General features: G+C 44.0%; 1 protein-coding gene across 2 annotated transcripts in view; it reads left to right on the top strand.

Annotated features, from left to right (window-relative positions):
* Nucleotides 1-1387: 1387 nt before the first annotated feature.
* Nucleotides 1388-15893, top strand: part of MAPK11 (mitogen-activated protein kinase 11) — a 32622-nt gene continuing 18116 nt past the window's right edge. The window contains exons 1-2 of one of the 2 annotated variants that reach the window (XM_048080809.2): nt 1388-1661; nt 15418-15547. In XM_048080809.2, the coding sequence (XP_047936766.1) occupies nt 1549-1661; nt 15418-15547 (243 nt within the window). In that variant the 5' untranslated portion in view covers nt 1388-1548. Of the gene's footprint in view, nt 1662-15259; nt 15286-15417; nt 15548-15893 lie in introns of those variants that run through there. The other variant, XM_013188371.3, reaches the window with a different exon arrangement.

Below are 15893 nucleotides of genomic sequence, written 5' to 3'. Positions count from 1 at the left end.
TAGTACCAAGAAAAAAACAAGATACCTAAATGAGTTATTAGATTTTTCACACTTGCCACTTACTTCATATACTATGCCCAGAAATTAACAGCACAGAAAGGGACCAAGGAGCAGATTCTAGAGGAACAGAGATGTTTGTTGCACCAGAGCAGGGTGGAAACAAAAACTTAGGTTGTGGCTTTGGAATTCCTTAGTTCTCCTTGTGTGGGTGGTTCCAAATGGTTGTACTCATATCATTCATGGACTTTTTAAACCTGAAATGCAATGAGCAAATGTCAAAGTTGTTGGTGCTGTTCACACAGGTAGTCTTGGTATGGAAGTCCAACATGATCTGGGATTTCAGAGCTGAACTTGAACTGTACAGTGCTTGGAGCATCCATAAAACTTGTCTTCTGGCTCGTTATGCTTGGAATTATCCAAGTGTACATGTTCTGTATACTCACAGTGATGTCCTACCATAAGGCTGAGCACCCTTTTGTCTGAACTGCAACGCTTGGTATAGGAAGATGGTGCCCTTATATGAGGCTTCTGAAAAGACAGGATCTACTTTCCCCGCTGCTTCAAAAGCAGATGCAGAATAATCTCCATACAGTGAATCTATGCAAGCAGGCTGCATAGAAGTTATTTAGAGGTGCTCAAGGGAGTGTAAGAAGTTATAAAAGGAAATTATACGCAGGCAAATACAGGGGTAATGCTGCTGATGCCACAGGCAAATATAGTGGTAATGTTGCTGATTCCACAAGTCGCTGAGATACTGTGTCAGTGTATTTTGAAAACAAACAAACAACAATAAAAGAACCACCAACAAATAAACAAATCAGAGAACATTTTAATTTAGGTGGTGTGTTTGGGGGATTTAACATTTTCGAGACTTTTCCCATCTTTATCTTGAGGGCTTGAGTCTTTGGTGAAGGGCCTGGAACACAAGTCCTGTGAGGAGCAGCTGAGGGCACTGGGGTGGTTTAGTCTGGGGAAGAGGAGGCTCAGGGGAGACCTTATTGCTCTCTGCAGCTACCTGAAAGGAAGGCGTGGGGAGCTGGGGGTTGGCCTCTTCTCTCAGGTAACTAGTGATAGGACTAGAGGGAATGGCCTCAGGTTGTGCCAGGGGAGGTTCAGGCTGGAAATGAGGAGACATTTCTTCTCAGAAAGAGCAGTCAGGCATTGGAAGGGGTTGCCCAGGGAGGTGGTGGCGTCTCTGTCCCTGGGGGTGTTTAAGGAAAGGTTGGACGTGGTGCTTAGGGACATGGTTTAGTGGTGACACTGGTGGCAGGGTGATGGTTGGACCAGATGATCTCGGAGGGCTTTTCCAACCCTAACGATTCTGCGCGGGGCAAGGGGGCGGCCGAGAGGTGTGTTTGCGGCACCGCCACCTCCCCGGCCGCGACTCCTGTCCCTGCTGCTGCCACCCCTGTCCTCCGCCTTCCCCTCCCCTTCCCCTCCCGGTCCCTCCTCCCCGGCGGCGCCGGCCGTGCCCGCCTCGCTCCCCGCCCCGGCTGAGGGGCGGCTGCCGCTGCTGCTGCTGCCGCTGCCGGCGGCGGCTCCGCCAAAATGTCCGAGCGCGGCGGCTTCTACCGGCAGGAGCTCAACAAGACGGTGTGGGAGGTGCCGCAGCGCTACCAGAACCTCACCCCCGTGGGCTCCGGCGCCTACGGCTCCGTGTGGTAGGTGCGGGGCGGCGGGAGAGGGGCCGGCAGCCGGCAGGTGCTGCCCGGGGGGCCCCGCTCCGCCCGCCGGGCGCCGGGCACACAATGCCGGCCGGGGCCGCCAGGCCTCGCCGCCGACCTGCGTGCAGCCGAGCGGGGCTCGGGGCGGCTCGCCCGGGGTGGGAACGGGGCGCGGAGCGGGGCCGGGGGCGTCCCCGCCGGCAGCGGGGAGCGGCGGCGGGCGCTCTCCCTTCAGCACGCCGCCCGCCCTGCCTCCCTCACGGCCGCCCGGGGCCGCCGGCCCTGCTTCGCCGTAACCCGGGCAACCGGGCAGCCGCGCCGGCCTTCCCTCAGGGAAAGTTGGGGGCCCCCCTGGCGGCCCGCTCGGGCTGGAGGTGGTTGCCCCAGAGCTGAAAATGTTGCACAGTCATGGCGTGCCCCAGTGGGAAACGGGCACCTGTCCCCTCACACGGTCGTGGTCCCCTCACACGGTCGTGGTCCCCTCACACGGTCGTGGTCCCCTCACACGGTCGTGGTCCCCTCACACGGTCGTGGTCCCCACTTGTAGGGTTTGGGGAAGGGCTGTAGGGCTGCCTGTTGCTGGCCCCCTCAGCCCCGCTTCTTGCCCGCTCCATGTCCTCGCCGTATAAACCCTACGTCTGCACGTGTGTCCGTGAGCTCCGCTCTTCCTGGCAAACGAGGCAATGGCAGGACCACCGAACAAAGAATCGGGTTGAATTTTCCCCTCAGAAACAAGCGGGGTGGCTGGAGCCCCTTGGGGACCCCTGTCAGGCGAGGCAGGCTGCAGACCGCTGTGGGAGAGAGGGGTTTTGCTGGGGGGCTTCAGGGGGGGACACAAATTAGGGTGGAACGAGGCCCCAAGGACTTTGGAGTCTTATTGTTGCATAAGGGTTTATCACATCTCCTTATCATACAGCCGTTTCCGTTTTTTTAGTGCATTCCTATAGCAAGTTTGCAGTTTGGGGAGCTCCCGGCCCAGATCAGGCTGTTGCTTTCATGTTTGATGCACGCTTTGCTTACAAAAGCTTTGAATCAATGTTTGGAAATAATAGTAATGTTTAAGGAGTTTCTGTAAAAGAAGCATGCTGCTTTTATAAGCTAAGTGGAAGTACGTAAAAACAATATATAGCAGGCCTTTAAGCAAATGTACTATACCAAAAAGGTTTCTTTAGAACTTAACTTTTTGCCATTGACTAAACTTGTGAATAGTCTCACTCACTTTTTCCTCTTCACAGCCAGATACCGGAGAACGTTTATGGAGTTTCTTATTTATTACTTCCTTCTCTAGCTCCGTGAAGTGCCTCTGTTACAAGTAAAATAGGAATATGTATTTAAAAGCCCTCCGATAACCAGCAGAAACACTCAGGACTAGTGAGGACTATCTTTTAATTCTTCTCTTCTTTATTATTTTAGTTTTATGTTTTCACCAGGGAAATATAGGCAAACATTGTGTAAATATTGATACCTCTCATTGTAGTTAAGTCCTGTGTCTGATTGTTGTGAATAGTTTCACAAGGACATAGTTTATTTAGAAGACAAATTCTTAGTTTTCTTTCTCTATGATTTTACAAAGTAGGAGCTGGTTATATAGTATGAGAAAAAACTACTGTTGTATTCCAATGAAACCTACATTTATGATTAGTTTTCCTGTTTATACTTCCCTAGTCTTAAGGGGAAGACCTACTCTGCTGAATTTTGTAATGAGATGTCAAGACTTTTGAGAAATTGCGAAGGAAATGAAAACATGTGGTGGTTCACTTGCAGCACAGCTGGCGTTTTGTTGTTGTTTTTGTGCTTTGTTTTTTTTTAAACAGTGTTAGTGTTAATTTATTTACCTACTTCTTTGCTGTCTGTGAAGCAAATCCCAGTATTTTGTCAATGGAGAAACCTAGAACTGGCATATAGAATGAAGACTGGAAGATGCTATAGGAAAGGTTTATTCTAAAATATACGTTTAGGAATTAAATAGAGTAATAAAATATTGCTCTACATTAATAGCCTTGTTAACATCGATGAACTATAAACCCAAACAGATCTTGAATGTGAGGAAAAGGTTCACGTCTCAGAAAAGCCATCTATTTTTAGTCTCTATTGAAATTGATTTTTTCCCTCTATATGCACATGCTTTACTCAGGAGACCCACGAGACACAATCATTCCCTTGAGTAATACGCTATATTGCTTTTGTGAATAATTGTACTCCTATTCAGTAAAATGTCTAAAAACATGTTTAAGTCTTACAGAAACCACTGGAATTAAACAAATTCTTAAGTGCTTTGCTGAATAGAAGCCAAAGTCCTGAACTCCAAACACTGGCTTTAAAACAGGAACAAAGTTGTTGTAACAAATCTTTCTTTTTTTTTTTTTTTTTTTTACCTCAGGGAACCTCTTCTGTAGTCTTACCCCTTTCCTTTTTTACAGTAAATTGTCAGCAACATCGGATAGACTTGTGCAACTAAAGTGATACTTGGTAATAAGAAGTATAAGGCAAATATTCGCATTTACACTAACTTCTGATTGCCGTTTTCTTTGCTTGCAGCTCAGAATCTATTGAAGAGTTTGTGTCAGGAGGCCATGTTTTGGCCCAATTTATTGATGTTTCGTATGTTTAATACAGTTTGCATTTGTATTAATTTTTACATACCTCTCCAAAAGTGAATTTGTTTCAAAATGCTAATATTGATACCAAGCACAGTGCTTCCCAGTATGCTTTTCTTCTTTTTTATTTAGATGCAGGTATGTGTAAAATATCTGCCTTGGTACCAGGAACTTTACTGCTTTTCTCACTTCGAATGCCACATCATACAGAAAAGTCCTTCTTGGAAATCCTGGAAAGATCACAGCCACACTGCTGAAGGGAGCTGTGCTTCAGCAGCCACATGAACCAGAGAGAGAACTGTGAGCTCTTTCCATCAAGTTCTTCACTCCTGCAGTACCCTTTGCATTACTCATGTGTCATAACTGCACAGAGGGCTTCCTACCTTGGCTCTCTGCTGTGGCCATTCAAGCTGGTGGTTGTCTTTCCATTGGCTGCTCTCAGATCTGATTTTGTTTTTAATTCAGGGGAAGAATTAAAGCCCTGTGAATTCATGGGATGTGTATGGTAGTTTAATTACATTTAAAGTGACCAATGGAGTCTTCAACAGTACGTTTTTGTCAATTTTTGTTTTTTCAGGAGTTGTTTGCATGTTGGCATGTATCAAATTTACATGCACAACTGTTTCATTTGGAGTCAACTTCTTGTGCTATCACTTTGATTAGCAGGTGGATTTATATATATATATTTGAAAATGACTCTTCCTCAAACCCAGCCTGCTAAATTGTTTAATTTGAAGTTTCCTTGCACAATGTCCAGCCTCAGAGTTGGATTTATCTCTCACTGAAATCAGAGAGCTAGTTGACTTTTTTAGACCGTACCCTGTCCCTGCTAATTGAGTTTTAAAAAGATTTTTGGTTTTAAGTGCAGCATTTAAGCTGATAGCCATTTAGATGGAAAACAATCAAACTTTCACAAGGTAATTTTCATCTACAGTCATTTTGTTGCAGTTCTAGAGAAAAGAGATGGAGGTCAAGCTGTATCTTAAATTCTTGTCTCTTGTGATTCCATCTTTTAAATAATATTTCTGATTGTGTTCAAGTCTTATCGACTGCTCTGGTGATACTGCTTATAAGCAAGATCCCCAGCCTGCAGCATCTCTGCCTCTCGACTGTATCTCCTTGTTGGATCCCATGTGCTCTGGCACCTGTCCACCTTTCCCTCTGGGACTTGGTGTTGCCACCTGTCTGAGAAACAGCTTCTTCATCTCTTTTATTTTAAAGCTTTTTTATTATACCACAAATTATGTAACATGGATAGCTCTCTGCTTTGCTGTTGTGTTGTTCTTTTTTAAAAAAAAAAAAAAAGCCTGTACGCCTCTTTTCATGCCAGCTTTTGTAAACTGTCTTCCAACCTACTTAATCCTACCTTTGTCTGGGAGGTATAGACAACCTTCTGCAGCACGCTCTCTCTGATCTCTCCAATGGGTGATTTCCCATTAGCATATTGAAAACTCTGTTTTCTGCCTTCCCTGGAAAGAAAAGACCTTGCAAGATTAACAGAAGTGAGTCAAGGACTTCTTCCCAAACAGAAACCTGTGTGCTGTTTCCTCCGAAGCCGTTGGTATCAGTAGTGCTTTCCCTGTGCTGATTTTTCTGTACCTTTTGCCTTTCCTCAGGCAGTCACTCTCCTTTAACTTTAAGAGTATGCAATGCCTAGCACAAACTCAGGTAGCATAATACATTTTTAAAAGTAGCCTGCTAAGTCAGAGGGTAATGACACAGGCCTCAGTTCGGGAAGCGGGTGGGCAGAGCCTGCCTTAAGCCATTTGCGTGGTGTAGCACTTACACAGGCGGTCCCTCCATCCCACTAACCATAAGAGCATGTTTAAGGTCCATTCAGTTTTTGACCTGGCTTATCTTGTGTAAAAACTGGGGGGTGGCTTAGGCTTCTATTTTGCTTTGAGGAAGTGCAAGTGGAAAAATAAAAGCAGAAGACTTTAATCCTGAAGTTCAGCCCCTTCTTTTCCCCCATCCACCCAGTCCTGTGATTTCTGGCTGGATTGTCACTTGCGATGTATGTAGGGCAGTAGCGTGCAAGACTGCAACGTGAGATTACCGAGGTTGTCCTTGATGCTGAGCCAACTGAGTAGTGTGTGAGTTTTTTAAAAACCTGATATAAATTGTCTTCGACTAACAAAGCAAAAAATTCCCCATCCAAGATTGTACTTGGTGACTTTTGCATGATAATGTTTTTAAAGGGACCTTTTACTTCGCCTTAGTGATACTAAGTGTAAGATTTCAACTCTAAGATCACCTTACCGGAATTACGATGTGTGTCGTAACACTCCAGGCTTGTTTAAATAGTACATGCTTAGATAAGCTTTTGGAGTGGTGATAACACACGGCTCCTGCATGTAAATACAGCTGGAAACTGAAGACCATGTAGAAGATCTTGAAGACCTTTAGCTTTACAAGCTAAAGGCAGGATCCCAGGCACATGTAGAGCCAGTTGACTTCAGTGGGCTCACTTTGGGCTGCTCTTCTTTTAGATTAGCTCTTTTGTTTCGGATGCACATACAAGGGCAGAACTTAGTCCTAAATATAATTAGATTTTACTGGGAAAATAGTAAACAATGTTGTTAACATAGCGCTGTCCAAGCTTCGTTAGCAGTTGTCTGATTTTGGTATGCCTCATTCAGAAGGAGAGTTTTGAGGGCTTTCATTTGTTTTGCATATATTTACAAAGAGCCCTTCTGAGCTTGTTAAAACACTTGGGAGGGGTGAGGGGATAAATAAAAAGAGTTACATGGTCAATGCTACATGTTAGGAAAAGGATCTTTGCAACAGCATTGCTAGAATGAATGGATGAAAAGAAGTTAAGCAAAAAAAAATGTTGCAGAGCATGAAAGACCGTCAGAGGAAGATGACGAAATAGCTGTTAGGAATGAAGACACCATGGGGTTTGCAGCTACAAAGCCAAGGGAGGTCAAGAATTCAAGACGTTTCATGAAAGAAAGATCAAGGAAGAAAGAAGACAGGAGAGCATTTCTGAGCGTTGGCCAGGGAGGCAGCACTGGAGAGCCGGGTGAAGGTGGCATTGCTGGAGTACTGGGATGGAGTGCAGCCTGTGGGGGACTCCTTCCGTCCTGTTTTATTCTACGTGTTTTCCAGTTGTTAGAACAGCGTAGCTACTGACTTTGGAAAGGAAAGGGAAGAGGGGTGGTAATCAGTGGAGTCAAGGTTCATGTTTAAAATGAAAGTGTCTAAGAATGCGTTTAGTGAAAGAAATTGAAGCAGAAAGGAAGTGTTTGTGGAGAAGGATAAGAAGGGCTGAGAATAACCGTGGCAGATCTGTTGGTAGGGCGCCGTCACTAAGCCAGCGGAGTAGTTAGAGAGCAGATGAGAAACGCTCATGTGTGTGAGGAGTGTGGTGGAAGGAGTTGCAGGAAGGGTGAAAAAAATGCAAGCTCAAGAAGTGGGAAAGACCACTTTGTATTTTGCTGGTTTTATTTCGGGAGGAATTAGTGAGACCTTTTTGAGAGAGCGGGGCGGGCATGAGGTGGCAAAGAGATGAGGGGCACAAGATGAGCCAGTCGTGGCAGAAAGCCATGAAGAAATATGGAACTACAGCCTTTTGTGTGGTCGTAGGAATATATGATTAAAATAAAAAATTCTCAGCAGAGGGTCTCCTCCGTCCCTCCTTCAGTATAGCTGGTTATAATATGCCCCTTCCTAGCCACATGGTATAGCAGTGGCGTAGCTAACTGCTTTCCTCTCCGGCCATCACAACTGATTGTGACTGCAGTTGCCCGGGGTGCAAAATCCCTTTCCAGAGTCTCAGAGCCTGGTTGCTTCAACAAAGCTTCCCAAAGAGCTGTTTGCAATTTCAGAGCCCTTAGCTGGTTGGTACCTAAAAGCCCGTGTCCTTCTTCTGGGTATAGGCTCGGGGGAGGCAGGGCGCTGCAAAACCCCTACGTGACCTGAGAACAAAGTGCTAACGTTTAATATTTTGGCCAGTGCAGGGAGAAAAAACAGGAAATGTGAAGGAGAAGTGGGGGAGGAATAGGAAAAAGAAGGACGAGAATGTAAGTCAGATTTTGTCTGTTTAGATTTATGCAATATATTTGAAAGCACTAATGTTTTTCATATTAAACGTTATATCCACATTGCCTGCTAACATCTCTAGCTGTAAGTTCTGAGCCCGTAATTTGTAACTACCTGGCAGCCTTTCCTAATGAAATGCTGAATAGAATACAGTTGTCATTCGCATTAATCTGGCTTTGTGGCAGTTGACTGATTTTCTTGCTTAAATACCGGTACTGGGCTTATAGGCTAACTAAAATACATGATTATTTTAGTATCCATGAGTTGGCTACATGTGCTGAGGAAGCTGACAGCTTCTGACCCCAACCTTTTGTATGTTTTTCTCACAGCAGTAATTTTATATGCATCACTCCCACTGCTATAAGCTATACTGGCGATAACTTCACCTAGAAAAGTGTGACTGCGCTTCCCTAAAGTTATTTGAATATTTAAGTCACTGTGGAGACATAAGAGACAGACCAGAAAACGAAAAATAGCTCGTGGATTCAGAGGCTGAGACGGCATCATTATTGCCATGTTGTAACATTAAAAAAAGATTGGCAATGCCTGTAAACAAATGGGTAGCAATTATTTTTTAGTACCATTGCAATGTCTGCTTAAGAGTATGCACTTGTTTTTATGTTGGTTAATGAAAAATTGTGTCGCATATCTAATAGATATTTCCTGCTTTTTTATTTAGATCTAGTGGTAAATTAATCTGAGATAATTGACAGTGATTGAACTAAAGCCAGAACAATTGATGGGAGTGTTCAGCATAGTGTGTTAGAATAATATCCGAGTGATAGGATATAATTTTACAATGCAATTACCTGACACCATCAAGGAAGGTTTTCTTCTCTAATGGGAGATAAACGGATTGTTTCAGAGATGCCCATTATTCATCCTCCCACCCTTTGTCTTGTAACTGTCTCATTTTTTCTCTATGGGTTCCTTCCGATGCACGTACGTGTTGTGATTTGTGTGGTTTAGTTAACAAATATAAACTCTGTACCGTAAGTCTGGCTCTTGGGGGTGGAAATCACCAATTAGAACTTGTGTAAAGTAACAAAACATTTATAAAGAAGAAACAAATGAGCCAGTTACTGGATTTTCTTTGCTGCTTAGCTTAAGCTTACTGTGTGTGGCCTTGTTCTGCTGTTCTCTTGCTGCACTGCCAATAGCTGTTATGGTACATTTTCTGGTACTGGGTGGATGCTGTGTGTACTTTTTTTAAGACTACTGACAGGTTGGCAGGGACCTCTGGAGGCCCCCTGGTCCAACCCCCTGCTCAAGCAGGGCCACCCAGAGCAGGCTGCCCAGGACCGCGTCCAGGCGGCTTTTCGTCTCTAAGGAGAGGACCCCACCACCTCCCTGGGCAGCCTGTGCCAGTGCTCAGCCACCCACACAGCACAGAAATGCTGCCTGGGGGTCAGAGGGAGCCTCCTGTGTGCCAGTTTGTGCCCACTGCCTCTTGTCCTGTCCCTGGGCACCACTGAAAAGAGGCTGTCTCTATCTCCATTGTATCCTCCATTCAGGTATTTATATACACCTGAGGAGATATTCCATACTACAATAAAAGGTGGACTCATTAAAAAAAAAAAAAAACTTTATTTAAAAAAAAAAAAAAAAGAAGAGCAAGATCCTGGAGAAGACCCAGAAAACAAAGATCACAAAGTAAACCTTGCAAACAAAACCCCAAAGTCTTGTTATTCATGTGATGACTTTAATTAAGTGACATTTATGTGAGCTGTAAAAAGAGCTGTCATTCACTCATTCACTGCAGTTGTGAGGAACTGGGCAATAGAAAATGTCCAGGACAGGATTCCTGTGTGTCCCCCTTTTCCTAATTTACTTCCCGATGCACAGTGCAGTAAGGACTGTCTGTGGCAGTGCTTATGTGCTCTGTATGCTGACCTCTCTTCTGTTCCTTCCCCCCAAAGCTTGCTCACATACACCCTTCTGCTGCTGTTACCCGCTTTTTTTAGGAAGTCAGGACATTTGGCCATAAGGAGGTTCGTGTTCCTGTGATGAAAGGAGTCGAAGAGTTTGTGAAAGGGAGCTTAGGTCTGTGGATAAGAGCTCAAGGTTGTGGCTGTACCAAATATGTGGCAGATATCCTGTGTAATTCCATTTTATTTTCTGGATGTTACCTTCTTTCTTACCAAAATTAAAGTTCTGCTCATGTGAATCTGTGTTTTGAGCATGAATTACATTTCATTTTCTTTTGTTTTTTCCCCTTATACTTACATGCAATGGGGAATCTTCACTTACTGGAGGAGTGTGGCCCCTGCGTTGACCAGTGAAGGAAAGAAACTCTTGTGTTTTGCTGCAGTGAAAGAAGTAAAAAGAGTAGCCCCGAACATATGTATCCTAGACCTAGTATCATCATCACATGGAACAAATTTAAGGATCCACTTGTGCATAGTATTCCCTCCAAATTTTGTGTAGGATGTCCAACCAGTTGTCAAACTTGTGGTGATGTAGGGGTAACAGCCTCCCAAGCTGGGACACTGAATTGGATAAAATATATCAGAAATGTTAGTCTTTTCTGCATTTTTTTTTCCACTTAATCCAAAATTAATCTCTTAGCATAAGAATCTCTTAGAATAATTATTTGTACAGATACAGTGCTTCCACAAACATAAAATCACACTTTGCAGACTTATGATTGTCTGGGGTGATGGGGTATTATGGAAAATCAGCTGTTAGAAGCTGGGAGCTCACTGCAGGGGCAGCATCCTGGCACCACACATGATCAGCTTGGGTCATGGCTTCGCTTTGCATCAGCTAGACCTGAGCTGACTCCTGGATGAAGAGAACTTACTGGACCAAACAATTCATTCCAGCTGAGCCTTTTCCAGGTGTCTCATATAGTGTTGTGCCCAGCTAATGAGCCCTCCCAGAGCCCAAAGATTAGTAAGTTCAGGGACGGGACCCGCTGATCCCGCGAGCAGTCTTTCCTGCATCACCTACTGGAGTTTACTAAATGGGACACGAGTGGGCTCCATGTGTGGCTCGATAGGTTGGGCTCCCACAAGCAGCCCTCCAGCTGCTGAAAGAAATCTGGTCTAAAGGCTAAATAGCCGGAGCTGAATAGTGTGCTCCTAATCCTAAAGCCCTGAAGGTTGTGAATGGGCTGCACACGAGTGGTTTGTCCAGTATTACCGGTCCGGTATTACCAGTCCGCAACCGCAGGGGATAAACTGACCGTGGATACTAAGGAAATGACTATATGTACTGTCAATATTTATAAACATCAACTACTAAAATCCATGCCCGATCAAAGTTATGAGGTTAGCATGAAACCTGGGCATTTTGCCTTCTGAGTTTCTGGGCCGCATAAGCTTTGTTTGTTCAAACTTTTCTGTGAAACCCTAAGAACAGGAAAAATGTGCATATAAATAGAGATTCTTCTTTCATCTCGTGGAACGTCAACAGAAGTGTTAGATGCAGGAGCTGACAATGCTGGAAAGGTATGTCTAATTTAGGCACTGATTGAAATTTACATCAAGCAAAAGTCTCCAATCTGTGTCAAAACGATGCCATCCCTGCAGGGAGAACATTGGCTCATTTATATCCTTGATCTTAGAAAGGACAGGCAGCAAAAAATGCCTGGCGTAACTGCCTGGGGTTCTGGGTCAAGAGCAATCATGTCTAAAAGGGCTATTGCTAAGATTGATACAAAATTGTTCCTGGTAAAATAAAATACAGTTCGAATTGTGTTTCTTTTTGTGTTGTGATAGAAATTCTATCTAACATGGTGTTCCTACATACTGCTGAGGCATGAGGGCGTGCTGCTCTATGGTAGTGTTAGAAATACTGACAGTATGCAATTAAAAACTCACTTTCACTGTTTTCTGCAAATGAAGTGTCGAGACGATGTCCTTTTACAAGTATCAAAGTTTATCTCTATGGTATTATGCTGTCCAGCTACATGAGATAATGCAGCAGGACACCTGAGGATAAGTAACCTGAAAGAAACTCGGGTGGCAGTAGCTGATCCACTGGGAGGACGTTTGTGGCCAGGGGTAAGCATTTGTTACACAGCTGGCTTGCCAAAGCTGAAGCCTGTGCTCCCAAGGACCCGCAACAGTAGAAAATACCTTGCAAAAGAAAAAGGAGCTATAAGTTTCTGGCAGTTGTCGGTGAGATGCTGCAAAGGCCAAGAGCCTGACAGGGAAGTGGTCTCAGTTTAAAGGCAGAGGTGGGAAGGCTGTGAATGTAGTGCATGGTAAGGGAAGGTGAGGGTTTCCAACCCTTTTTTTTTAATAACAGCACGCCTTTGGCTTGTTTTGAAGGAGCTGTTTGGGCTCGTTTTCGCCAGCAGCTGGTCGCAGGCCCCAGAGGAAGGGTTTCTGGTGGTGCCAGGCAGAGCTGGGCCTGCAGAGCTGCCATGGCTGGCACCAGAGGCCTGCTGTCCGGGGAGCCAGTCTGGCAGCCGAATGCTCTGAGGAAAATGGCACGGGCAGGGACACAATTAGTCCTGCCGCCTAACAACTCACACAGGGGGCCATGAGCGATTCAGGGGACGACTCAGATGGCAGCTGTGATGGTAGAATGGGGAGAGGGAGAGGCCGAGTCCAAACTCAGAGATGGGGAGTGAGGCGGGCAGCGGCCTGCTGCCTCCAAGCAGAGTTCACAAACACTAGTCGTCCTTGGATCTGACAAACAAAAGAGTCCTAACAAAGCGAAATCTATTGTTTTGAATGCTTCAGAGTTAATAACTTGAATTATGATGATGGTAAATGAGGTAAATGGTAATGGTAATCTTGAATGGTAAATCTTGAAGGCATTAGCTCTGACTGCTTGCTACTGTTTCTTGCCTGTGAGGGAACATGTTTGAACCAAGACCGCTCCTGGCCTGTTGAGCTGCAGTTCATCACTTCCCATTGGAGGTTCCAAAATTCAAGTTTCTGTTAGCTTTCGTGTTTTTGTTGTTGTTGTTGTGGGTGTTTTTGTTGTTGGTAGTCCTTATGTGTTTCCATCCTGGGTCTACAAAGCTGGTGTCATAAGAATTACTGAAAGTGGAAAATAGTGCTTTATACCATCTGAAAGCTTTGCAGCCTTGAGTCATATGGAGGGTAAAAAGCAATCTATCTTAAAGATCAGCAGGTTTTAAACTACTGAAACCCACGTTTGACCTTAGAATTGGGAGGAAAGGGATGTTTATCATGATAATGGGATTTAAAACCTAATTCCTCCTAGGCTTGTATAACGTACACAGTATTTCACAAACCAGTACAAGAGTGAGTGGGAAGGCTTGTGAACTGCCAGAATAGTTGAGATGTTAAGCACAGATTGCTGTTTTGGGCAATCTTATTTATTTATCTGTATAAACATTTTCTTTTTTACTGGAAAAAGTTAGAATGGATCTAGCAAGTATGTATTTCTGAGACTGCGGTGCTCTCCATTGGCTTCGTTGACCAGGATTACGCTCACATGGCAATTATATCTCATCTTTGTTATACTAACAGCGAAGCATTGGCTTCCCTTTTATTTCTTCAGATTGACTTTTGCAAACTTCATGTTGTGTTTGTGGCCACTCATGTGGTATTTATCATGTCTTTATTGTCAGTTCTTCTTGCACCATTCATTCCTTGAGCTTCTCCATATATTTGAGTAACACAGTGTCCTCATATCCTGAATAACCGTGTCCCTACCCTTCTGTCAGAACAAGTGTCTTATCATATCCCTTCCACCTCTCCTCAGAGTGATACGGGTCTTCTCCTACTTCCTATGCTTTCTTTCTTCTGCTCAGGGAAAGCCCTTCCTGAGGTGCTCTGCAAAGCCACAACCCTCTACACCTTTAAAACTTCCCTGAAGATCCACTTCTGAGATGCTTGCAAGAAACTAGCTAAGTAATCTGCTTATCTATTTCATTTATCTCATGAGTGACTCACTCCTTCCATGGTGCCTGCAAGAAACTTGTTGATTAAATCTACTTCCTCTTATTCTGTTTTTATTGAATAAAACATTGCTGGATTGTGCTCTGCATTGGCCTTCTGAGAGGTTCAGTGAAGTCTAAGATAGCTGGATCATGATCATCTTTTTGATGTCACTGTTCTTGCTTTTGTTGTTTGTATCTGGTTTTGCTTCTCGTTAGAAACACTGCCTTGTCCTCTAGCTGACTGCAAATGAAGAGTTTCTGCTGCACTTGGCTCTTCATGACTTTCTGGTGGACCAAATACGTGTAGGAGTCCACCGCCTCGGAGCTGATTATAGGCTTGGTGTAATAGTTTGGGAGCCACTCCAGGCAAGACAGATCTTTTTGTCTCTAACAGGTGATCCTACCACAATTCTCAGGAGTGTTTTAAACACTGACCGTGAGGAGCTACTAGCATCTAGTGTGCCTATTGACCGTTGTCAATCCTGTACTGTGCATTTTTTCATGTTGTTTGACTTTCAGTGTTTTGTAACTCAAAAATGTTCTGGAAGATGAATATGCAAGGGTTCTGTGCTTGCTAATGCTGTTGCTAGCAATTGCAGATAGTGTTATCTACAATTTAAACAGAATTGCAAGGCATTAGAATTGAACAAAATTTTAATTTAATGAATAACAATTTAAAGCAATTCTTTTTGTAATATGAGGAAGTAGCAGACTGAAGAGAAAGTAGCAAACTGAATATTTTTGTAATCATACTGTTTAGTGTCATGAAGTAAAATATAAAGGATCGTTTCTATTCCTGTGCTACGTTGCAGACCGTATTTATCTGTGCTGTGATGTACTTGTCATGTCTTGTAGTGCACAAAAAACACAAGTGGGTTTCCCTTTCCTGCAAATGCTTACATGTGTATTTAGTGTCCTCTTCAGTGGGACACCTCCATATGTATGAAGTTAAGCACGTGCTTTATGTCAGCAGGATCTGTGGGCTGCAGTTCAAGACATGTACCTGTTCTTCATTCGTTACTGGCATTTCCCGAGGAAACATTATGGGAACTGTCTTTGAATGTTCATGGTTACTGCTGACTAGCTTCCCCCAGTTGCAGTCCATGAGCAGAAGGTAAAAGAGGGCAAAGGAAGAAGTTAAGAATCCCCTGCAGAGCTTAAGTTTCTCCAGTGAACTACAGTGAACTAACGGAGAGCTTTGAAACAGAACATGCCTTCAACATAGACTTTTTTTTTTTTCTTGTAGTTCAGCTTATGATACCAAAACAAGACAGAAGGTGGCAGTAAAAAAGCTTTCAAGACCTTTCCAATCACTTATTCATGCAAGGAGGACCTACCGAGAGCTTAGGTTGCTGAAGCACATGAAGCATGAGAACGTAAGTGAAGAGTGAGTGCTTTCCCTTCTGATTTTTATGACAAAAGTTTGTAATATAGGCTTAATTTCAGTTAGGTACAATCTTGTTAGAAAAGTCTGTACAGCTCTCTTCTGGCCACCCAAGATACCTGGACCTAGCTATCTCATCTGTAGTGAAATCACTGACTGTAAATTACCTTTCTGTAAAAGGCTGCCTTTTTATTATAAAATGATCCAGTTTGATCTTGAAGATCCAGCTAACAAAATCCAAAACAAGTGGTCTTACTCTTCTGTAACGGAAGTAATAGAGTGTTCTGCTCACTGCTATTGGATGCTATTGAAACATCAGTCCAGGAAAAGAAGAATAC

Source organism: Anser cygnoides, chromosome 1, assembly GCF_040182565.1.
Source record: "Anser cygnoides isolate HZ-2024a breed goose chromosome 1, Taihu_goose_T2T_genome, whole genome shotgun sequence".
Lineage (NCBI taxonomy): Eukaryota > Metazoa > Chordata > Aves > Anseriformes > Anatidae > Anser > Anser cygnoides.
The sequence above is the reverse complement of the archived record's forward strand: the minus strand, read 5'-3'. Positions and strand labels throughout refer to the sequence as shown.